The sequence below is a fragment of the Arvicanthis niloticus genome (genome assembly GCF_011762505.2).
Source record: "Arvicanthis niloticus isolate mArvNil1 chromosome Y unlocalized genomic scaffold, mArvNil1.pat.X SUPER_Y_unloc_2, whole genome shotgun sequence".
Lineage (NCBI taxonomy): Eukaryota > Metazoa > Chordata > Mammalia > Rodentia > Muridae > Arvicanthis > Arvicanthis niloticus.
This window is the reverse complement of record NW_023044979.1, coordinates 743,361-767,670: the sequence shown is the minus strand read 5'-3', so window position 1 is coordinate 767,670 and position 24,310 is coordinate 743,361. Positions and strand designations below refer to the sequence as shown.

Sequence of the window (24,310 nt, the reverse complement as noted above, 5' to 3'; positions counted from 1 at the left end):
TTCCTTGTAACATCTGTGACACGTGGGATGAGCTCAAGTATCTTTGGGAGTCTCTTTAGATAAGGTAACAAATGTCCTGGCAGAGTTAGCAGGTGGAAGAGTCTTGATAGGCTGGGTGTTTTGGACAAGTACTTCTGCTGGATCATTAGTGCTCATGGTCTTTAGGGAGCAAGCTTTCTCTTGCTTTAGAGGAATTCACTAGAAGCTCTTCTCTAATGTCCTTTTCTGGTTCTTTTGTATCCTGTGTGAGAGAGTTACCTTTACCTTGCTTCTTCTTTTATTCTTTGTGTTTTCTTTTCAGATGGTCCAGTTGGTAGAACTCCCTCTCCTTTTTCTTTATCATCATGTGAAAAGTTTTGATCATTAGAAATTGGTTCCCAGGACTTCAGAAGTGAAGATCTTTCTTCATCTACACAGTTCCCCCACTTCTCGACTGGTGCATTTCAGTCTAAGTTGGGATCAGACAAACTATTTAACCCAGACCATTCATCATCGATATAGGGTTGATGACGGCTGCCATCCCACTGATAATCAGAAGTGGTAGTCTGGAAAACTGGCTCAGCAGAGAACGCAATGCCAGAAAATATTGAGTGATCACTCCAGTTCCTTCCCCGACTTTTATCATCTGAATTACCATCACTGAGGTCTTGAGTCCAAGCACATGGCTCTGCTTGCCCCTTGTCTGCAGAGGCAGGTGGGACAGAGTTCCACTTCCCCTCACCTGCTCTCAGTGGTGAGGTGAGTTTTTCAGACTTTTTACTCCTGCCTCCTCCATTAAAATTTTCATTCCACTCTGAAGAATCCCGAATTTTGGAATCTTTTTGTCCAGACTTACAGTTGTTAATTTGAGCATTTAGATAATAATTGCCTTTATTCGTCTTGGAATAAACAGGAAATGGTGCTGTAAGTTGCTCAGTGGTAACTGATGCCATTCTCTATCCCAGATGGTACCATTTCTTCTAGGCTATTCCACACAGTTACCTAGCAAAACTGAGGTAGGCCTAACTCACTATAAAAGGGGCTGCTTTCCACCTCCTTTATATCTCTCAAAGATAAGCTCTTAATCTCTTCTCTCTCTGTCTCTTCTCTCTCCCATCCACACCCCCCACGTGTGCATGGCCAGCCTCTACTTTTCCCTCTCCCTCTTTCTCTCCTTCTCCCTCTTCTGTTTCTGTCTCTACTACCTCCTCAACTCTTCTCCCTATCCTCTACATGAACTGTATACTATACCCTTTGTGTGGCTGGTACCTCAGGGGGAAGGAATGCCTCTTCATGGTCCCACAGAGGCACTCCCTTCCCCTGTACCACACTGCCCCACTACCAAATATATCCTTGTTCTCCCTTTCTTTTTTTTTTTTTTAGAAAATATAACACCAGGGCCAGTTGAATCCAATAAGCCAGAATCAATCAGCAGTTTGTCGCCTTTACAGTTTCTCTCTGTGACTAATTTTAGTTTTCCAGGCTCCTTCATCAACTTCCTTTTCATCATGGTACGAAGTGTTCTGACTTGCTTTAGCATCTGACTTTGTTCTTCTCTTTTTAATTTGACTTTTCATCTTCACCTTTTGCTGTTATACTTAAGGGAGTTATAACAACTTCATCCTCCTGTAGTTCATCAGTCTGTCCATCTGGTCTGGGCTTTTCAGGAAGCCTCTTCTGGTTCCTCTTTTGCTCCTGGCTTCTGAGATTCTTCAGTGGAACAGGATCATTGTGGACTGAGGCAAAGTGGCTCCTTCCTCCTGCTTGCGGGCTACCTCCTCTGGCTTACAAGGCAGGCTCCTTTGCTTCAGGCCTGTGCAGGTGCAAGCCGCAGGGAGAAGCTCTAACATAGAAGTAAGAGCAGCACAAGCCCACAGGTGCCCAGCAGCATCAACCACCCCATGGAACCCCTTTGACTCCAGCCTCAGGTCAAGGCCCACCTTTGTGCGCACCCTCAGAAAAACGAGGTTGTCTGAGGGCAACTCTCAGTCAAACAGAGCTCTTCTCAGCCTGGGCCAACTGATCCTGCTAGCTTGTTGCATCCATCTTCTCTCTCGTCAGAGACTCCAGCAGCTGGAGGGGTCGTAGAAACTGAAGAGGGCTGCAGCACCTTAGGCCTAGTACATCCTGATACTTCCTAACTCAGGAATTTGAAGGGCTGAGTGCTTTCAGCAAGCCTCAAACTGCTGCCAACAGGAGAACAGGGTGGCAGGACTGAGTGAGTTCAGAGATGCTGCTAGGCATCATAGCGCCAGCGCTAGGCCATGCTGTTGTTCTCTGGCAGTGCATTTTGTGGTTCAGGATGTGAGCCAAGCTGGGTGCAGAGGCTCCCGAAGCTACATCTGATATAAATTGTTTCTTTATTCATGCCTATGCACACCTAGATTCAACTACAGTAAAGTTCACAGCAGCCCCATTCATCATTGCCCACACTAAGAGGATCTGCCCGTGAATTATGAATATAAATTGTTATAAACACATACAGTGGAGTGCTCTACAGCAGGAAAGTCAACAGAGTGACACACACAACGGGGATGAGTCATCTGGAAAACTAGACTTGAAGAATGCAATGCACCCATACTCATGACCTCTCTCTTCTCTCATGCCCCATAATATTTGAAAGTTTTTTAATGGAAATGTGGACCTGACAATTCCAAGGTATCTTTGTGGAGAAGGTTTTTATTTATTGTAGATGTGAGGGAGATAAGAGGCAGAGGCAACTAGAAGTGTAAGGGTCAGGGAAAAAGAGTAGTATGCTACATTGGATAGTAGACTGAACCTTGCTATGAGGAGAGAGAGAGGCAGTGTGAGCAAAAGGAAAAACGAGAGAAGGCCAAGGAAACCAAGAAAACAAAGTGCCAAGAGGAGGAAGATCAAAAGAAGCACCAAGAGCCCAAGAATACATGGTCAAACTGTCTGGGCGTATTGGAAAGAGAAGCCAAGGGAAGGAAAGAGAGCTCAGGGCTAGAAAGGTTTAGGGGGCAGAGAGGTGCTGAGAGGTGCCAGGACTCTGTAAGAGGTACTTGCAATGCTGTGATAATTTGGCAGCCAACATCCCCTTTGATATGTTAATAAGCACCTAGTTAACCATTTTGGAGTGTCTTCAGAAACAAGACAAAAACTAAACAAAACAAAATTGAGATTTTTTAAACTGTGTAGGATGATGCAGGATAGGAAATCTCTCTCCAGGGGCAAAGCCATGCAACATGCTTATATATTAGTAGCAATGAAGCCCTGTTCCTTCTGTACATCTCTCTGCCATAAGCTCTGTGCTCCAAGGACTGACAGAAAAGTTACTACCTTGCTTTCATTTTTTTCCCAGATGCTATGATGGCGTTTATTTGACCCATATATGAACTGGTACATTGACATTAATTTGGAAAGTGTGACAAAATAAGCCATATAAAAATTAAATGCAAACAGTAAAAAGAACATCTGAAAGAAAAATAAAAAAATAGTATATCAGAACATTATAATACAGAAAATTGTTAGTAGACGATTATGTTATAGTGTTAGTTTACTATGCTAAGCATTTTACCTGCATTATTTAAATCTTACCTGTATTTTCTAAGTGTTGTGACAAAATGCCTGAGTCAAAAGCAACTTTTTATTCTTTTTTTTCTTTTTTTTAAATTTATTTATTTATTTATTTAATTTTTATTGGATACTTTACTTTTTTGTTTTTTTTGTACTTATTTTTTATTGGATATTTTATTTACATTTTATATGCCATCCTCTTTCCCCTTTTCTCCTCCCTAGAAAGTCCCTATTCTACCCCCCTTCTCCTTTTTGCTTTTATACAATTTTTAAATGTTAATCAAATGCTTTATATGTTTGGTAATGCTCAATAACAAGATGCCCATATAATCACAAGTGTAACCCAATACCCAACCTAGATATCTCAACTATGTTTGACTGGCGGAGACACACGAACATCTCCCTCCATGTCCCCCCTTCTCTCTCTTTCTCTCTCTCATCACCTAGCTCCTCCTCTCCTTCTTCTCCTCATCTCCTTACTCCTCCTCTTCATTTCCTTACTCCTCCCACCTTAGCTCCTCCTACATATCACCCTTCATGTTAAAATAAATCTTTTCTCTCAAAATACCATTAGAGCATAACTATACCAATTTGTGTCAGTAAGGTGCAAGATAGACCTAATACCCAGTCCATCATTTTGTTGACTAACCAGAACCTCTGTCATCTCTCCTAAATAAAAGTCTTAGTTCTGAACGTGGATTTTCTCTTGGCGTTAGAACGAAAGTCAGCTGAAAACCATCCTTTCAAATCTTTTCTCTCAAAGTAAATAGCCAGGATTGGCTATGAGACTATAAGTTTTCAACCCCATCAAAAATACAGAATGACTGAGTTAACTGAAATTATGGGAAGCACAAAGCATAGCTTCTCCAACTTAGCCAATTTATAGAGGCCACTGAACACCTGGACAGTCCCTATACTACAGAATGTTAAAGCATCTGATCTTCAGCCTTCGGGACCAGGATCCTCTGACAGACCTAGTGATGCAGAATTATTAAGGGCTGAGTACTCTGTCTTGGCAGATATAATCAGGCTACTATTCTGCAAGTGTGTCCTTTTCTGGACAGTAATTTGTCTATAGATGGAAAGAGGCAATTCTGGCCTAGTGGCCATCTCACCACAACTGGAATAACTCCAAAGATGCTCAATTTCTTCTTAGAATCCAAGACAGGAAGCTGTCAGGAGCATACAGGTCTCTAATCAAAATGAACATTAATACTGAAATGTTTGGAACATCAATTCTGTGGACTTCTGATGTTTTGAAAACCAACTATCTATATAAGGTAATCTGGACTGTTGTCTGTTAACTCTTCTCAGCTATTCTAATTAAAATCTAAAAAACACCCTAAGAATAAACTCAGAGCCATGAATTTGTTATAGGCCCCTAACTCACAGGCTGACCATCTCAGATCAGTTAAAAAAGTTAAAGAAGGACTGGTTCTAAGCCTTGTATTCCTAAATGTGTTATATAGGCACAATGCCTATGAGAGTAGCAATATTAATCTCAATATTAATAACAATTCCTAGCTAATCCTATCTTGTTGCAACCCAAGCAAAATGTTGAGGCCCGGGCTGCCCCATATTTGGGGAGGCCACTGTATTCCTGCCCAAGCTGCCGCTCTGGTCCGCCGGTCAGAGTTCAGCAAGAGAGAGAGTGAGGACAGACTCGAAGAATGGAGACCAGACAGAGTGTGATTCAATCCCGTTTATTCTTCAGTTTCTCTTCCTAGTCCAAATCCCAAGTCTGGACTTCCTAGTTCCTAGTTCCTAGTTGTACTCCTCCTAGTTCCTAATGTGTCTCGTTCTCTCTAAAGTTTCTCTTCCTCTCATCTCTTAAGAGTATCCATAAAGAGTATAACTCTCTGCCATCTGCCTCTCTCATTTATATGTCTCACTTCTAAACCATGCCTCTAAGTTACACCTTTAATCATGCCCTTAGGTCTTTTCTCTAAATCTGATCTCTAGGTCACACTCTTAAGTCACACACCTTTAATCTCACACACCCAAGGAAAGTCCTGGGTATCCAAAGCCAGATGTTATCAGAGTGTGCTCACCTGTTGTAGGCTATTGTAATACAGGTCTCATGTCAGGGTATATGGCTCAAGATGGCTGCAAAGCTGATAGCCGCTTTCTGCTAAAAGTCGGCCCCCAAGAGGTCCCCCTTTTTAATTTTTTTTTCAAAAGGGAAGGCTGGGAAAACTTATGGAAACCGTGCCTGTCCTAGGTTGGAGCAAAGGACCCCAGCCTCCCTTTCCCGTCCTTGGATACTCAACAGCCACTGGTTGAGCTCCTGTCTTAGAATGGTGAGGCCTCCCTTCTTTTAGGGGCAAGGGTCTCGGTATGCTCTCTTACCCATCATTGACTATCCGGCCTAGCACGTAAGTTAGGGGTTAATCCTCGTCAGTCTTGATGACAGAGGTTTCAGAGTCCCCTACTTCCAGCCTGTAATAGTGGACCTGTATCGGTTTCATTTGAATAGCATCTTGTACAAAAGCCATCAGTTTGTTGAACTGCATGGACCCAAAAGACAAGAGACTTAACAATGCCTGAATAGTTAGTATGACAGCAACACTCTTTTTTAAGGGCAACATATAACTCTCTATATCAGTGGAGTAAGAAGTATAAGCCTCTTCTATTCTGTTTATAAATGTCTTAAATCGGAATCTAAATCTATTGAAATACAAAACTGATCATACCTTTGATCTAAAGCAAACAAGTAAGGAAATCCCTGTTCCTGCTCTAGTCAATCTCAAACCCAAAAAACAACTATAGTAACTGTGGTAGTATGTTTTCTCCTGGGTCTAAACAATCAAAATTCCCAATAAATCTAAAACAATCTAGTTCCCCACTAAATCATAAGTCAGGGAATCAAGAGTCCAATAAAGCCACCCTGGAGATTCAGGTGGTGATGTCTCCTTCAGCACTGATAACTTCTCAGGTCAGGTTTACTCGATCTGTTCCAGTTTGAAGGCAATTGTGAAGCATCTCCATGTTTCCTTCAATGAAAAAAAAATGCTTCTCAGGGGTTTTCTCCTCCCTGGATTTGTTATTGTTGTCTATTTATTTAATCAGTCTCTCTGGCAGCCAACGTGCAGCATCTGCAGTTTGGGAATATATGCAAACAGAACTTCTTCCCCAGATAAGCACTGGATCTGGCCCATTCCAGGTTCCAGTTAATGGGTCTTTCCAGAGGACTGTTGCAAAATTCTTTTTGGTATCAGGATGCCAGAATCTATCTGCAGCAGATTTTCCTTCAGAATCCAAATTTAAAAAAATTAAAATAAAGAGTGCATGATGAAGGATATTTCTGGGGGATTCCTTGGTAGGGTATCATTCCCCCTTTTTATTTTTTTCAAATTGACATTTAATGGTTTGATGTGCCCTTTCTACCATACCTTGGCCCTTTGCATTATATGGAATACCCGTTTTATGTAGTATTCCCAATTTCTTACAAAATTGGTGGAAACTGGAGCTTGTATGACCTGGGATATTGTCAGTTTTTATCTGTTTAGGCACACCCAATACAGCGATTGTAGCAAGCATATGAGGGATCACATGCTTGCTTGCTTCTCCAGTTTGTAGTGTTGCATAAATGAAACCAGTGTATGTGTCTGCACATTCATGTATATATTTTTGCTTGCCAAATTCATTATAATGAGTAACATCCATTTGCCAGATGCTGTTTGGTATCAGTCCCTTTGGATCTACACCCAAATGAGGAACTGGTAAATGTTTAACACATGATTGACATTGTTTAACAATTTGTCTAGCTCATTCTCTCGTAATTTTAAACATACCTTTTAAAGTTTTAGAATTAAGGTGATATAAATCATGAGCCTTTATGGCCTGATCCAAGTTAGATAATCCCTTCTTTCACTTTCTCCTAATCCTTTCCTTGACCTGATCCAAGTTAGATAATACCTTCTTTCACTTTTTCCTAATCCTGTCCCTGAGGGAAAATCCAGAGTTTATCATTTGAGCCGGGATTACTTCATTAGGGCTGCACATAATCAATCCCAACTGGGATAACAGATCTTGGCCCCAGAAATTAATGAGAAGGCCTCAGATCCCATTTCTGGGGTTAATACTATGTGGGTGGCAGAACTGAGGTCTAGTCCTGTGCTTCCTGGTGTTGCTCGACTAAGTTCAGAAAGGGATTGGTGTTTGCCGGTAGGACACTGACTGCTCCATAAGCCTGTTTTGGCTTTCGTCGGTTTGGGGCCTGGAGCTGGCCCCTATTCACATTTCCCTGATTATGGGAAAGGGTGTTACCTTGTGCGTCTTGTTTAGACCTACAATCACTAGCCCAATGCCTTCCAAGTTTGCAAAGTGGGCAGAGCCCAGGCTGTTTTCTGGGCTGTCTCTGGCTTAACTCATTTTCTACCTTGCAATCTCATGCAAAGTGTCCATGCTTGCCAAATTTAAAACATGCCTTTCTTTCTTTACTTGCCAAAAAATTTCTTACTGATTGTTCTTGCATGACAGCTGCCATAGCTAAGCCCTGTTGGTAAGAGGGCCCTATGTCAGAACAGAGTCTGATATACCCCGTAAGGTCTGTTTTTTTTTTTCCTATAAGGTCTAATGGCCGATTGGCAGGCAGGATTAGCATTTTCATATGCAAGTTGTTTCACATAATCTACACCTGTCTCTGCATTACCAAAAATCCTCCCTGCTGTTGTCATTAATTGATGAACAAAGTCAGAAAATCGTTTATCAGTCCCTTGCCTGAGAGTTGTTAAAGATGCATCAGGGTTTCCCTTTACTGGAAGTTTACGCCAAGCCTTCATGGCTGTATTTTGAATTTGAGCATATAAACCTGGATCTTATTGCATCTGGTTATCACTAGAAGCAAATTGCCCTTTTCCTACTAAGGCATCAAAGGACCAACCATTGCCTGCCTGAATGTTTCTCCTAGCTGTCTCTTTATAATTCTCATGACACTGATTTCCAAATAAGATAGTCACCACCACTAAGAACTGCTCTCGCTAACATATTCCAATCACTAGGAGTTAGCCACTCTTCTGCCACAAACTCTAAAATTGCAAGAGTAAAAGAAGCAGTGGCACTGTATTGAGATACTGCACTTTTTAATTTTTTAATAATTTGAAAATTAAACCCTGTGTGATGTCTCCAAGCAACCCCTTGAGCGTCTCTGGTCTCTGATACAGGAAAAGCCTCAGCATTTCCCTCCTCTGGCTGATCTGTAGCTGAACTAAGGCTAGAGGATAGGGACTGCCTTTGGACACTGGGTTGAGAAACATGAAAATCTGGGGGATTTTTGCAGTTAGTCTCTTGATAGCTCTTCCATGTCCTTAATTTGTGTAACTGATTACTTAAGTCCTAATATTATTTTTTAAACTCTATCATTTGTTTAAGGGGAGAAATTTTGTCCTGTAACTCCTTTTTGGGGATCTACAACCATTGTCTCCATTGGGGGAGCACTTGGAGGTGGAGACACATAGGGAGAGGGCATTTCAGTGTCATAAAATTTGACTTCCTCTTCCTCTTGGTCAGCACAATCTGGCTCTGACAAATTTTCATCAACCTTTGGTTGTATTTTGGATTCTAACTTAAGCTTCTTTTTATTTTGAACAAAAAAGACAGCATTCAACAACAAAAGCAGAAAATTAACACATGTGAGCAGTAAACAAAACCTCAACAGAGAGTTGAATTCAGGCTGACTAATGTCTTGTCCATTTTCATTACCTTTCTTGAAGCAAACCAAAACAGAGAGTTGGATTTAAGTTGACTAATTTTTTGTCCCATTTCTGTTGGGATCCGACTCTTACCAGAGAGCAGCTATCAGATTTGCAGCCATCTTGAGCCATATACCCTGACATGAGACTTGGATTACAATAGCCTACAACAGCTGAGCACACTCTGATAACATCTTACTTTGGATACCCAGGACTTTCCTTGGGTGTGTGAGATTAAAGGTGTGTGAGATTAAAGGTGTGTGACTTAAGGGTGTGACCTAGAGATCAGATTTAGAGACAAGACCTAAGTTCGTGATTAAAGGTGTGACTTAGAGGCATGGCTTAGAAGTGGGACATAAAAGGCAGAGGCAGACAGCAGAGAATCAGACTCTTTAGAGATACTCTTTAGGGAGATTCTTTAGAGATTACAGCTGGGCAGCCTGGGCCTCAACATTTTGCTAGGGTCATAACATTTTTTGGCACCCAACGTGGGCAGGAAGAAAGAGAGATCTAGTGAGGGAACTTGCTGGAAGAAGGATCTGCCAAAAATTCAGAAGTGAAATGAAGGTGGTCATCGCTGAAATCTGCTGCATCGAAAAAGGTAAGTCATGTTAATGAAAATGTGGCAAGAAATAAGTCAGCCTGAACTCAACTCTCTGTTTTTGTTTTGTTGCTTGCTGCTCACGTGTGTTAATTGTCTGCTTTTGTTTCATTGTTTGAATGCTGTCTTTCATGTTCAAAAGCACACTTTAACTTTGAGGAGTGGTAAGACTCACTGGCCAATCAATGCTTCCAAGCAGACCTGCCAATCAGACAAGGAGGTGGATTGTTCTGGATGCCAGTCTACAAGTTCACTGTTCCTGTGCAGTCTTAAGTGGCTCTCTGTGTCCTGCTCTGAGCACTGCTGTCGGGTGCTGTGTGGAGACCTCAGGGAAGCTCTGAAATCGAGTCATGGTGAGCACAGGATCACTGCCCAAAATGGGTAGGGGCAGGCAGCTGAGCAGTGGGAGCTGGGGTGCTGGGTCCTCTCTGGGGCTGCATGGGAAGCATCAGCCAGATGTGACCACCTGTGAGGTCCCTGGTGATGCTCCTCACGTGTTAGATCAGGAGGTGTCCTCGGAGTAACTTCACTGTCATGACTGATTCTGAATCTGCCCAAAACATTTGACCAATTACTTTTTTGTAGAAACAAGTGATTTCTCTGAATCTGCAGCACATGTGTCCAAACCCTTTTGTCTTTTATAGTATACATTAGGAAGACAGGCATAACTGGGCAGTGGTGGCCCACGCCTCTAATCCCAGCACTCAGGAGGCAGAGGCAGGCGGATTTCTGAGTTTGAATCCAGCCTGGTCTACACAGTGAGTTCTAGGACAGCCAGGGCTACACAGAGAAACCCTGGAATAAAACAAACAAACAAACAAACAAACAAACAAGAAAAACCCGTTTTTAGTGAAGACAGGCATAAATCTAACAGATCTGCTTTCATACATTACTTGTTCTTGCTTTGTTTAATTTTTGTTAATTTTTTTTCTGTTTCAGTTTTTTATGTTGCTTTATTTTTTACGTTTAGTGTTTCTTTATTATGTCGTAAAGGGACTTTTTTTTTCTCCAATCCGTTGGGTTTTTTGGATGCTTCTTGTACATTAACAGGCATCTTCTTTGGTTTAGGAAAAGTTTCCTTTATGATTTCATTGAAAATATGTTCTATCAGCCCTTTGGGGTGATAGTCACCTTTCTCTATTCCAGTCATCTGTAGTTTTTCCCTTCTCATATATTGCAGAATTCCAGGTTGTTACGGGCCAGAAAACTTTTAGAATCCACATTTTTTGACTGATGTATCCATTTTGTTTTATTCATCTTTAATGTCTGAGATTCTCTCTTCCTTTCCTGTTCCACAGAGCAGGACCTTGTCTCTGTAGTTGTCAGTGCACAGGTAATTTCAATGCTGTGCTCTCAGGGACTTAGCAACTGCTTAAGTCATTTTCTGCCTCCATCACCTGCTGCTGTTGTCAGGTGTGCTTTATATACACGGACCACCAGCTACACAGCTCTCTCTGTTTGTTCCCTGTCTCTGTTCTCTGCACATGCCCCCTCTCTATTTTCTTTCTCTACTCTCAGAGCTCTCTGCTCCCTGTCAGTCTGCCTGTCTGCAGATCCTCTTGTGCATCTCTATCCCTTCCCCAGATTCTCACTCATCTCCTGCCCCCAAACAACCTATTTTGTACCATATCTGTTGCATGTTTGAATTTCTCAGGACCTGCTGTGATAGGATAGCTTGGACTTCTTGGTGACATATGTTCCTGATTGTTATTTATTATATTCCAATGGTGTTGTCTAGATATTGGGGTTTGAAGTGATTATTGATTTAGGTACTGATTTTTTGATTTGTCTTGTTTGGGTGGGAGTTTTGTTCCTGGGTTATTGTTTAATGTATGCATTTTCAGAGAGCATTGGCTGAGTTTTGCCACTTTTACTGACCTGTTTGTTATGTTCAGGAGGGAATGCTTGCTAATGTTGAAAGCTGGGAGAAGATGTGGGCAGGAAGTGATGATCTTAGTAATCTACAAGGAGACTTTGTCATTAGCAGGGTTAGGTTGCTTCTGGTGTTTAGTACAATACTAGAGGCAACTGTGAAAATTGCATTTGGGATAAAAATTAGTGTGGTAGGTCTATGGAAAAGTTACCTTGTGTCCTTTCAGGCATGGCATGTGAGTGAACAGGAACTGTCTGTGCAAGTGGGGGCTATGATACAGGAATGAGGCAGGAAAGGAAAAGCAAGTGGGGATGGTCTGCAGTATCTTTAGGAGGCATGCACAGTTTTTGAGATTGCACAAAGTCCACTTGAGCAAACATCCTATGACAAAACTTACTTATCAACAGCCAGTCAAGGTACAACAGCAGGATTTAGCTACATAGAGATAGCTAATAAAACTTAAAGAGGAAAAAAAATTAGCTTACCCATCATAGTTGTCAGATGATTTTGCCCGTTTTTGGTTCCTGCAAATCATGCCAGACCTGCCGTTTCTAAAAAATTAAGTTGCTGACCTGTATGTTAATGCCCAATCTTGCTGTAACTACAATAAACACTCAGCACCCCTAGACTTGGTCTCTCAGTTTGGACCTGATGTGAGATTGACTGTGGGGAACACTTGTTACTGAGCTCATAGTATAGACCTTTGTATATATGCATTGCAATAGGTTCTTGGTCGTCTCTGGGGTCCCAGGGACTTTGGCACAACATCTTAGTGCATGGACTGGAACACTGGAACCCTCAGGAATCCCAACTAAAGGCTGAATTGTCATTGTTGTTCTTTGTGTCAGAATGGCTTATCTGTCAGATTTGTGTCTGTGTGCCTTGTTTTTTGGATTTTTCTTGATTATTTGTAGAGGGAGATGACTAAAGTGAATGTGGAAGCACAGTATAGTGGATGCCCTGGAGAGTTGAAGCCACAAAGTGTTTGGAAGATGTTTCCGAGCTTGGTGTAGGGGGTGGTGTGTCCATGGTCTTAATTTTTGGGGAAGTTAGAGCCTACTTAGAACCCTGCTACATGGCTGACAGATACCTTCCCATCTTCATTCCTCTGTACAAGTGTTGGCATATGCTGGGTAGCCTTTACCGACCCCTTGAGGCTGTCTATTCTGTGTGTAGCACTTTGTTATTATCTCACTGAGAAAATGAGACAGACTCCACCCTAGTCAATTTAGTTACTAGCCCCACACCTTGGGTTAAACCCTTCTTAACAACAGGACCTAGACCCATTGACTAGTCCATGACCAAGAGCTCTTTGAGACTGCTTTGATCCAGGGCAAAATCAGGCTCTGCCTACCTAGTTTTAAAGGGTGGAAAGACAAAGCCCTCATTTCCCACCTTCTGAACTACCCTCTGCCCAGTTCCTATGTGACTCTGTAGTTTTAAACTTGGAGATGTCATAAGATGGAAGGTCGTTCTTCATCAATTCTAACAAATTTAGCATATTTTTCTTAGAGGTCTTGTCTTTTGTTGTTGGTAATTTGAGTTATGTGGAACAATTTGCTTTTCTGTCCACCTTCCAGCTGTTTTAGCCTCCTCTTTCATACCACTAGCCTGGGAACCCAGTGATAAAGATGCTCACCCCAAGTAAGCACAGCCTCTGTGCTCCCAATTCCATTGTATCCTTCCCTTCTCTGAGCCAGGTGCCCTCCCTATTTTGTCCTTGCTCAGCCACAACTCCAACTCCCTCTTGTTGTGGGAGGGGCTCCTGGAATTGATATGGTTAAATCATTGGTTTGGGGGTTTTACAACTTCCTCATTTATTATTGTGTCTGTGTCATAGTTGTTTTCAGTTCTCAACATTTCATAGCTACAGTCATCTGAAGGAGCCTCAATTGAGGGCCTGCCCTCATCAGAATGGCTGGTTGCTATTTCTGTGAGAGATAGTGTAGATGATTGATTAGGAAGGCTCTTCCACTGAGGGTGGCAATATCACTAAGCAAGTGGTCCTGGGCTGGATGAGAGAGCAGGCTGAGCATGAGACAGTGATCAAGCAAGAGAGCAAGCCAGGAGACAGTGTTTGTCTATGCTTTTTGCCTTCAGTTTCTGATCTAAGCTCCCAAAATGATGGACTGTGATCTAACAGAAGCATGTACAACAACAACTTATTACCTGAGATTATTTTGCTTAGAGGATTCAATCATAGCAGAGGAGAGCAAGTTACAACAACAACAACAACAACAAGGTTATTTTGCTGCTGTACAGAATCTATGTTGTAGATTGTATTCTTGTGGACAGGACAAATTTTGGGTAGAAAGATTTTCTGATTGGTTGGGTCTTTAACTCTCCATTAAGGATCCTGCCTGACTGCAGGACGTGGCCTCTTCAGTGTCCATATCTCACTGCTATGCATCTCAGCTAAGATCAACCTTAGACTCCTTGGTATCTATTTTTGGTTTCTGGCACATAATTGTATCCTAAATGTACCCCCTCGCCCCCAGCCAGCTGCAGATTTTGATTCATATTCCCCCTCTGGCCCTCTCTTGTCTCTCGCCACACCTGTTACTGGTTCTCCTGGATTCCCCTTTCTTATCTGCTCTCCCATGCAGTTCTCTCTCTTTCATCTGCCTCCTATGATTGCTTTACTCCCCCTTCTGAGTGAGATTCAACCATGCTCATTTGGGCCTTCCTTCTTGTTTCATTTCTTTGTGTCTATGGAGTGTAGTGTGGGTTTCCTGTATTTTATGATTATTCAATTGTAAGTACATATATGCATTTGCTTTTAGGTCTGGGTTACCTCACTGAGATGATACTATTTACCTGTATCCATTTGCCTGCAAAATTCATGACGTCATTGTATTTAATAGCTGAATAATGTTTCATTTTTAAATTAAGCACATTTTCCATATCCATATTTTGGTTGAGGGGCATCTGGATTCTTCCTAGTTTCAAGTTGTTATAATTAAAATGGCTATGAACTTAGTGGAGTCCCTACTCTAGATCAACTGCCTTCCCAGAGTCCCTCCTGTATATTCTGTTTGTCCTTTGAGAGGATGTGGGCCCCTGGGTATCCATGATGGTGTATCAAGTCTCTATCGGGTTAGGTGCATCCTCTCCACTGAGGCCAGACATGGCAGCCCAGTTAAAGAAAGAGATTCCTATGATAGACAGCAGCTTTAGGGACAGCTCCTGCTACAATAGTCGGAGGACCATCATGAAGACTGAGTTGCACATCTGCTACTTATGGGGCAGGGTCCTTTGTCCAGCCTGTGTGTGTTATTGTTTTTGTCTCAGTTTCTTAATGTCCACAAGAATCAAGGTTAGTTGAGTCTGCTGGTCTTCCTGTGGAGTTCATATTCTCTTCAGGGCCTTCAATCCTTCCCACAACTCTTCCATCAGAGTTACAAAGGTGCATGCAATGTTTGACTGTGGATCTCTGCTTCTGCTACAGTCAGCTGCTGGGTGGAGCCTCTCAATGGATAATTATGCAAGGCTTCTGTGTGGGATCATAAAAAGAGTATCCTTAGTAATGTCATTGATTCAAGCTTGTCCATGTGTGTCTTCAATTAAATGAGTTTTCATTGGCCACTCCTTCAGTCTCTGCTCCAGATTTACTTCTGCATTTCTTTTAGACAGGATAAATTTTGTTCTGGGTGTCTCCAGTGTTGTGGTTGAATCTGATCCTTCAGCTTTCTTCTCATGCTCCCATACATTCCCCATTTGGACTCTGTCCCTCAATCACATAAGATACTGTGCACACTTTTGCAATTCAATGCTGTGCTATTTTGCAAACCTGGTGGTTTTATATTTTAACTTTATTCATTTTGTTTTTGGTTTTCTAGAACAAATTTTCTGTGAAGCACTTCCTGTGCTGTTAGTAGATATAGAAACCACATGAGGCCCCTGACATGCTTTTGTTCAATAAGCACATGATTTTGTGCTGCTCTTCATCCACACATTTAATTTTGAAATTCAGCCTAATATATAGAGTATATTCTATTTCTCCGGATGGCTTATGCTCCTGTCATCAATATTATCTGATGCTTCAGATACATTGAATTGCAGGTGTATGATGTCCTGCCTAACTCTTTTGTTTGTTGTGAAATTTTTGAATAAATAATTGTATTGTGGCTGGTTGCATGGATATGAATATCATGTGTGCCTCATCTTTACTGTTGTCAGAAGATGGCCTCATAACTCCTGATCTTGAAGAAATGGGCAGGTGTGCATCCACATGTGTGTGCTAAAAATTGACCACCATTATATGGAAGACCAGCAAGATCTTTCAACTCTTGAGCTATAACTCCTGAACTACATTCTTTATTTCTGATCAACATATACATTACTGCTGGGTGGTGGTACTGTATGCCTTTAATCCCAGCACTTGGGAGTCAGAGACAGGATTTCTGAGTTGAAGGCCAGCCTGGTCTACAGAGTGAGTTCCCAGACAGCCAGGGCTATACAGAGAAACCCTGTCTCAAATACCATAAAAACAACAACAACAAAAAACATACATTATTAATATTTTCACCTGTCCATTTTTAACTGTTTAAACATACATTCCCTTAAGGTAACATTTAATTAAGGTTCTGTTTAAACTGGTTTACTTTATGTTTATGCAAGATGAATACTGAACTGCAGTGAATGTATTATTCTTTGCAGGAACTTCAGTAAAGGACTGTGAGTTCATTCTATCATTTATTTCCTCGTTTATTTTTATAGCAGAGTGAGATTCTTAACATGTAACATTTGCTTTCCTGAAACTCATTGCATAGACTGTGCTGGAATCCAGCTCAATGACATACACCTGCCTGTACCTCTGTGATTAAAGACATGAGCAAATATATGCAGCTTGCCCATCACATTTGTAGTTAGTAATTGTTCATACAGCTTTTCAGATGTGTGCTCAGTACAGTTGATCTGTTTCCCCCTGCAAATCCCTCTCAATTGTCATTTGTGTTACAAGGCTATATCCTATTCTAAGGGTTCAGGAGTGACACAGTTGAATCCTGTGTCAAGGGTTCAAGTGTCAATATTTCAAGTTTCTTCTAAACTGACATGGTGATTATATTATAATTTGTGTGTCAGCAAATAAGTGGAGGAATCACCTGAATTATAAGAATATATTGTCTAGGAAGCATACATTTACTTTGTAGTGATGTCAGTATCAGGCATTTTGTTGTACACATATATGGTATATTTTAGGAAGCAGTAAGTTTTGATGATGTGTATGTGAACTTCACTGTGGAAGAGTGGAATTTGCTGGATCCTTCCCAGAAGAAACTCTACAAAGATGTGATGCTTGAGACCTACTGGAACCTCACTGCTATAGGTAAGACTGTGAATTTTCTTTTGCTTTTCAATGTAAAAGAAAAAATGTTTCTGGGTTATTGATGATCATTTCTTATTTCAGTAGAGAACAAGTAATATTGAGTTGAATATATCAGGTTCATTGCTGTGAAACTTCAGTGTAACTTGAATTTTGCCTAATTCCAATACCATATCATTCATTTTTTGGTACCTTGGTTTCAGGCTACAATTTTGAAGATCGTCATACTGAAGAACAACAACATCAAACTTCTAGAAGTTGTGAAAGGTAATTTTAATATTTAAGCTAATACAAATATACCTCTGATGAAATTTTACTATGATCTGGAAGCTTTAAAGGAAAGCAAGGTGTAAAATATTAGTCCATTTATTGTAGCTATGATTATAATATTCTCCCAAAACTATGTACTTCAATGTCAGTTATCTGATTGGTGTTTACAAGGCAATTCCATAAGAAAGAGGAGAAAAACACAATGCCTTAAGTGATTCCTTTATTTGATTTTTATCTCCATTAGAACTATGTTGTGGAACTACCAATTTGTATAGTCTCATAATATTTAGATGTTGCACATTGAATAGTGATAAACATGTATCCATAACCTTTTAATAAACAAATACACATTGTAAAGTTGGTGATACTCATATTCTTGTAGTGAAACTTTTAAGTTTATTGTGCAGTCAGTTTATGAGAGTCAAGAAAGTTGTCCTGGAGAAAGATTAATCATGTATACAATGACAAAAAGTCAATGTGTGTGAATTCGATGTGAAAATCCTTCATTTGTTCTTCCTTTTCAGTGGGTATATCAATTGTCAGAATGAATGAAACCCTGTGAGCATAGAGATACTAAAAGGAACAACCTACCTCTGTCTACTTAAGAACAATGAGAAGACATGTAGTATTCTGCCTTTGGTAGAATTTCTGAATATGATAGATGCTTGCAATTAATTGGTTTTCTGACTTTACTGGGAATATCCCCAAAGTCACACTGCAGAAAATTTCTATGGATACTACAAATATGTAAATTCTTTTGTTAAACCTTGGTTCACAGTGCTGCTGTTGTGTGATGTACACTACAGGAAAAACTCAGTATGCAATCAGTGTTTTAATGCTCTGAGTTATCCCATATTTCTTATATCATGTTAAAAATATAATATAGAAATCTCATATAGCTAAAGGATTCTGTAAATGTGAGCCATGTAATAAATATTCTTACTATCACAGGTATTTTCAAAGAGGTAAAGCAACCCACAGTAAGGAAGTACAACCATGAACATCAAAGTCATAAAACCTTAAGATCTGAGTGTTCTTTATTATTAGACCAACTGCAAAATTTATTCATATTTGTAAAATTATTGATCAGGCTAATATAATGTGATAAACCTTTCACATGTGCCCTTTACTGTTGCAGGCATGGAAAAAGTTATACTGGAGAGAAACCTTATGAATGTAACCAAAGTGACAAAGCCTTTTCAAGTCACAGTCATCTTCAAAGACATAAAAGAACACATACTGGAAAGAAAAATTATGAATGTAATCAGTGTGGTAAAGCCTTATCAAGTCACAGTAATCTCCAAATACATAAAAGAACACATACCGGAGAGAAACCTTATGAATGCAATCAATGTGCTAAAGCCTTTTCAAGTCACAGTAATCTCCAAATACATAAAAGAACACATACTGGAGAGAAACCATATGAATGTAATCAATGTGGTAAAGCCTTTTCAAATCAAAGTAATCTCCAAATACATAGAAGAACACATACTGGAGAGAAACCATATGAATGTAATCAATGTGGTAAAGCCTTTTCAAGTCACAGTAATCTCCAAATTCATAAAAGAACACATACTGGAGAGAAACCATATGAATGTAATCAATGTGGTAAAGCCTTTTCAAGACACAATAGTCTCCAGTATCATAAAAGAACACATACTGGAGAGAGACCTTATGAATGTAATCAATGTGGTAAAGTCTTTTCCTGTCACAGTAATCTTCAAAGACATAAAAGAACACATACTGGAGAGAAAATATATGAATGTAATCAGTGTGGTAAAGCCTTTGCAATACCCCATCATTTACAATATCATAAAAGAACACATACTGGAGAGAAACCGTATGAATGTAATTAATGTGGTAAAGTCTTTTCATGTCAAAGTAATCTCCAATAGCCTAAGAAAACACATACCAGAGAGAAACTTTATGAATGGAATCAATGTGCTAAAGCCTTTCCATGTCACAGTAGTCTCAATAGTCATATGAGAACACATACTGGAGAGAGACTTCATGAATGTAATAAATGTGGTAAAGCCTTTTCAAGTCACAGTAGTCTCCAAAAACAAAAGACACATACTAGAGAGAAACTTTGTGAATGTAAACAATGTGATAAAGGCTTTACACTAGATAGTCATCTCCAGTGTCATAAAAGAAACCATACCAGAGAGAAACTTTAGTTATGTAATCAATGTGGAAAAAATCATTTATAAGTGAATAGGTTCCAAAGACATAAATGATCACATATAGGAGAGAAACTGTATGAATGTAATTCATATAGTAAAAGCCTTTCACAAAGTTTTTGTTTCCAAAAGCATAAAAGAACCCATATTGGACAGAACTATGAATATAATCATTTTGCTAAAGCTTTGCATGGCCCACTAATCTCAAAAACATGAAGGATCCCATATTGGCAGAAACCGCATAAATGTGATCAACTTGGTAAAGTCTTTTCACAACTTTAGCATCTCCATTATTATAAAAGAACAGGTACAGGAGAGAAACCTTATGAATGTAATCAGTGTTGTAAATTATTTCCAAGTCACAGTCATCTGCAGTGACAGCAGAGATCACATACAAGAGAGAAATCTGCTTGAATATTAACAATGTGGTAAAGCGTTTGCATGTTATAGTTCTTTACACATACACAAAGAAATCACACTGGCGAGAAGCCTCATTAATGTAATGACTGGAAACACCGACAATTCACTTTTATCTTGGACTACTTAATAGAATATATTCAAGAGAGTGACTCAGTGTCATCAAGGTGCTAAGCCCTTGCATGTCACAGGCATCGCCCAATACATAAAAGAACTCATACTGTAGAGAAACTGCATGAATGCCATGAATGAGGTAAAGTCTTTGCATTACAATGTACTCTCCAAATACTTCAGGTAACACACATTTTAGAGAAACCTTATAAATGTAACAAACGTGGAATAGCCTGTGCCTATCACTATAGTCTCCAAAGACATAAAAGACCACAAATTGGACAGAAATCTTGTGAATATCCTCAAGTTGGAAAGTCCTTTATATGCCACAGTATTCTCTGAATACAAAATCAAGACATACTAGAGAGACACCTTCTGAAAGTAATCTATGTGGTAAAGCGTCTGGATGTCCTAATCGTATTTAAATTCATAAAAGAATTTATAGTAGGAATAAACTGTGGTGATTTGAATATGCTTATCCCTAAGAAGTAACAATGTTAGTATGTTTGGCCTTGTTGGAATAGAAATTACTGTTTTGAAAGAAGTAAATTCCTAGGATGGTTGTCTTTGGAGCTCCGGCCAGTATAAAAAAGACTCTGCTACTATTTTGCTGGATGACAGTCTCTTCCTGGATGCCTTCTCATGAAGACGCAGAACCCTCAGCTACTTCTCCAGCATCATGGCTGCCTGCATGCTGACACTCTTCCTGCTATGTTGGTCATAAACTAAACATCTGAAAGTGTACGACAGACCCAATTACTATTTGCCTTTAACACATTTGCCTTGGTCACAGTGTCTCTTCTTTGCAATGGAAATTCTAAGACAGACGTTGGTACCCTAGACTTAAGTATTCTTATTGATAGGCCTGACCATGTTTTTGTTGGAAGCAATGTGGGTTTTTAGACTTTGTGTTTGTACATGCATTAAGTTGAATGTCATAGGCAATGCTAGTAGAACACATATGTACTAAGGTTAATTTCAACTTTGCATATAGTTTTTATAATGCTTTGTTGAAGAATGTTGCTGTGTTTTGTTCTTATCTGAAGGTAAAGAGATTTATTTAGTTAATTGCATTGACAAAGGAAGACTCAGGAAACCCAAGCATAGACTTTGGCCTGTGTTTACTCTCATGGTGATTGTTTGAAAGAAAAAAAATATGAAATGTTAGCTTCAAAGAGAAAATGTCACCAGGAAGTTGAATGAAGCTAAATCCTGTGATCAAACATACACAATATTTTTAAAGAAATGGTGATATTATGGCAAGATTCCATCCACCTAAACATATGGATGTGAAGTTGTATGGATGAGAACTGTATAATGTTAGGCATAATCATTAACCGGTTATTGTTTTTATGTAGATATGAGGAGATACAAGAATCTGTCAAATTGACAATGGACAGATTGTGATTGCTATGCTAGGTTTTCAATTTAAAATCTAAAAGGATATATGATATACTTAGGTCCAGGCATGGTGGTATACATCTTAAATCCCAAGAGATGAACATAAAGCAGATCTCTGATTTAAGTCATCCTGGTACAGAACAAGTTTTAGGTAATGAAAAGCTTAGATATGGGCAAAGTGTTACACATGTATTACTCAACCGTCAGAAGACACAGCCTTGCAGATCTCTGAGTTCAAGGTTCATCTACAGAGCAAGTTCAAGGACAGCTGAGCTTAGGCAGTGAAGTTGTTGAAAAATAAAAAGCTGGTGATGATGTAATAGAAGGGGCCATGTTCTAACCCCAACAAGCAGAGGAACTCAGCTGGTTTGTCCATGTGACTCTGCATTTAAAGGAAAGAATAGAAGAAATGACTGAGACAATTGATGCTGGTTGGCTGTAGTTAGAAAATTAGTGGGGATGAAGAAGAAACCAACACCACTGAAGTGAAATCTTTTTTTAAGTGTTTTCTTACAGGAGAAAGAAGTTGTATTCCAGAGGTAGCCAAGGTTGTCCCTTGTGGTGCAGCTTGACTCAGTCCTGGGTAAGACTCACCCAGGTGGCACTTGTTTTAAGGCATGAATGTTTCATGCAGTGCAGCTAAGGCTTGGCAGTATGAACGAATCATGAGAGGAACTCAGTCAAGAGTGTTTGTCACAGAAGAACCCAGCATATTGAAGGTGTCAGTCCTGTGGGATGAGCAGAAAGAACAGCAGCAGCAGTTGAGTGGAGTCAAGCAGAACCTAGTGTCCTATAGAGGGAAGAGCTGGAGAGAGACCCAGCTTCTTTTTACGAGCACAGAAGATCATCTGTGGATCCCAGATACTGTAACAAGAAGCTATAATTTTGAAGTTATTTGGAGACCCCAACAGTTGTAGATTCCTAAGCTATGGGATACCTTCTCAGGAAAACTACTTTCAGGAAATATAATCAGCCAAAAAGAACGAATTGTGTTGCAGTGAGCAGGGCAGGAAGAAGGAGTTGGAAATCTGAAGAACATTTTAACATCAGACCTGGAGATGCAGAGTTTGGAAATTTCCTTGCTGGCTTTTGGTCTTCTTTTGGCCAAGTATTTCCTCACAATGGTGATTAGATATGGTGAAGTATAACGTGTTAATTTGGAGGAAGTGCATCACTGAAGGCTTTGAAGTTCCACCCAGTGCAGAATGGGCCCTCCTACTAGCTCCCTCACAGACAGTCTCTTCCTGGCTGCCTTTGGATCAAGATGCAGAACTCTCAGCTTCTTCGCCAGCATCATGTTTTCTTGCATGCCTGCCTAGCTTCCTGCTATGATGAAAAAGGACTAAGTCTCTGAAATAATCCAGTCCCAATTAAACTGTTGCTTTTACAGGAGTTGCCTTGTTTGGTATTTATCTTCACAGCACTGGAAACACTAAGACAGACACCCGGTGAGTGTATTTAATAGCATCAAACCTTTGCACAATTCTCTAGTCCTTCATTATCATGAAAGAATACATGCCTAGAGTCTTAGCATGCCCCCTGTGACTCAAGACAAGACCCCTGTGACTCAGGACACACCCCCTTAGTTTTAAGCACATTGACTATGACTCTGCACATGCACCCTGTGTCTCAGGACACACTCCCTGTGTCTTAAACAAGCCCTCTGTGACTCAAGACACACCCACAGAGTCCCAATGGACATGTTTAGTATAATGAAGCCTTTGCTCACCTCTGTAGTCTTCATCATTATGAAACTATTCATACTGGACAGTGGATACATACTGTGCTAAAGCCTTTACATCCTGGGGTCCACTGAGATCCAACACAACTCAAACACAGGACAAGGAAAATGATAAGAATTCATTGTAATCAAGTCACTGCTGATAAATCAGGGCCACAAAAGTACACTCAAAAGCTTAGCTGCAATACCCCAGCCTCAGCACACCCTGAACCAGAAAGTTATATAGCTTTCAAAAGTCAAAACCACAAAGTCCTGTGCCAAGTTACAGCTTCATTTTTCTCCCAATCATGTTTTTTGTTGTTGTTTGTTTTACTCTATGTCAAATGATACAGAATGTAGGCTGTATGGTCTACACTATCATAGCCATTTGTTCTCATGTGGTTAGGAACATGCATTTTATTTTGAGGAATAAAACATGAATAACAGAAATCATGGTTAGGAACAGTTGCTAAGTTTTAGGGAACAAAACATGAATGATGAAAGCGGGTCAGGTATTGTTAAGTACACAGGTCCCCTATGACCTGAAACTTAGTTTGAATTTATGATTAAATGGAGGTTGGTAACAAAAAGGCAGTCCTCAGGGTAAGTTTCTTTTGCTTCTTCCCAATATTTGTATATTATAGATATATTTGAATACATTGCAGAACACATATTGAAGACATATCTTACAAATGTAATCAATGAGATAAAACCTTTTCACAACACAGTTATTGATAAACATAAAAGAACACATCCTGGAGAGAATCCCTATGAATAAGCAATGTGGTAAAGCCTTTGCATGTGGTAGTTGTCCTAGAAACCATGAGATAAAGTCATAATGCAGAGAAACCCCATAAACGTGGTCAATGTGTTAAAGTCTTGTACTTTCTGATATCTTTATAGAAGAATAAACTCTTTAGTAAGTAATCAATCTATTAAAGACTTTGTATATTACAATAGTCTTTGATCACCTTCAATAATGTCAAAAGTAATCTGTGACTACAAATAATTTGTATGATCTTACCCAATACACATTGAGTTACTCAAGGTTATTCATTATATAGAATAAAAATTTGACAAGCATCAACCATCAGTTGAAACTTTCTGATGTCTCTCTATTTTGTTTACACTGGTAAACTCATTTGTACATACAAAGGCCACTGGTTTTTATTTTTCTTTTTTTAGTTAATCGTGTATCCAAC

At 39.9% G+C, this 24,310-nt stretch overlaps 1 protein-coding gene and 1 pseudogene across 1 annotated transcript in view; one reads left to right on the top strand and one right to left on the bottom strand.

The window, feature by feature from the left end:
• The window catches only part of LOC143433755 (uncharacterized), a 198,743-nt gene extending 177,366 nt beyond the window's left edge, over nt 1–21,377 (top strand). The window contains 3 exon segments of the mRNA XM_076928141.1: nt 15,136–15,142; nt 18,490–19,244; nt 21,346–21,377. Of these exon segments, the coding sequence (XP_076784256.1) occupies nt 15,136–15,142; nt 18,490–19,244; nt 21,346–21,377 (794 nt within the window).
• Nucleotides 261–1,829, bottom strand: LOC117696007 (protein LYRIC pseudogene; annotated as a pseudogene).
• Nucleotides 21,378–24,310: the final 2,933 nt, after the last annotated feature.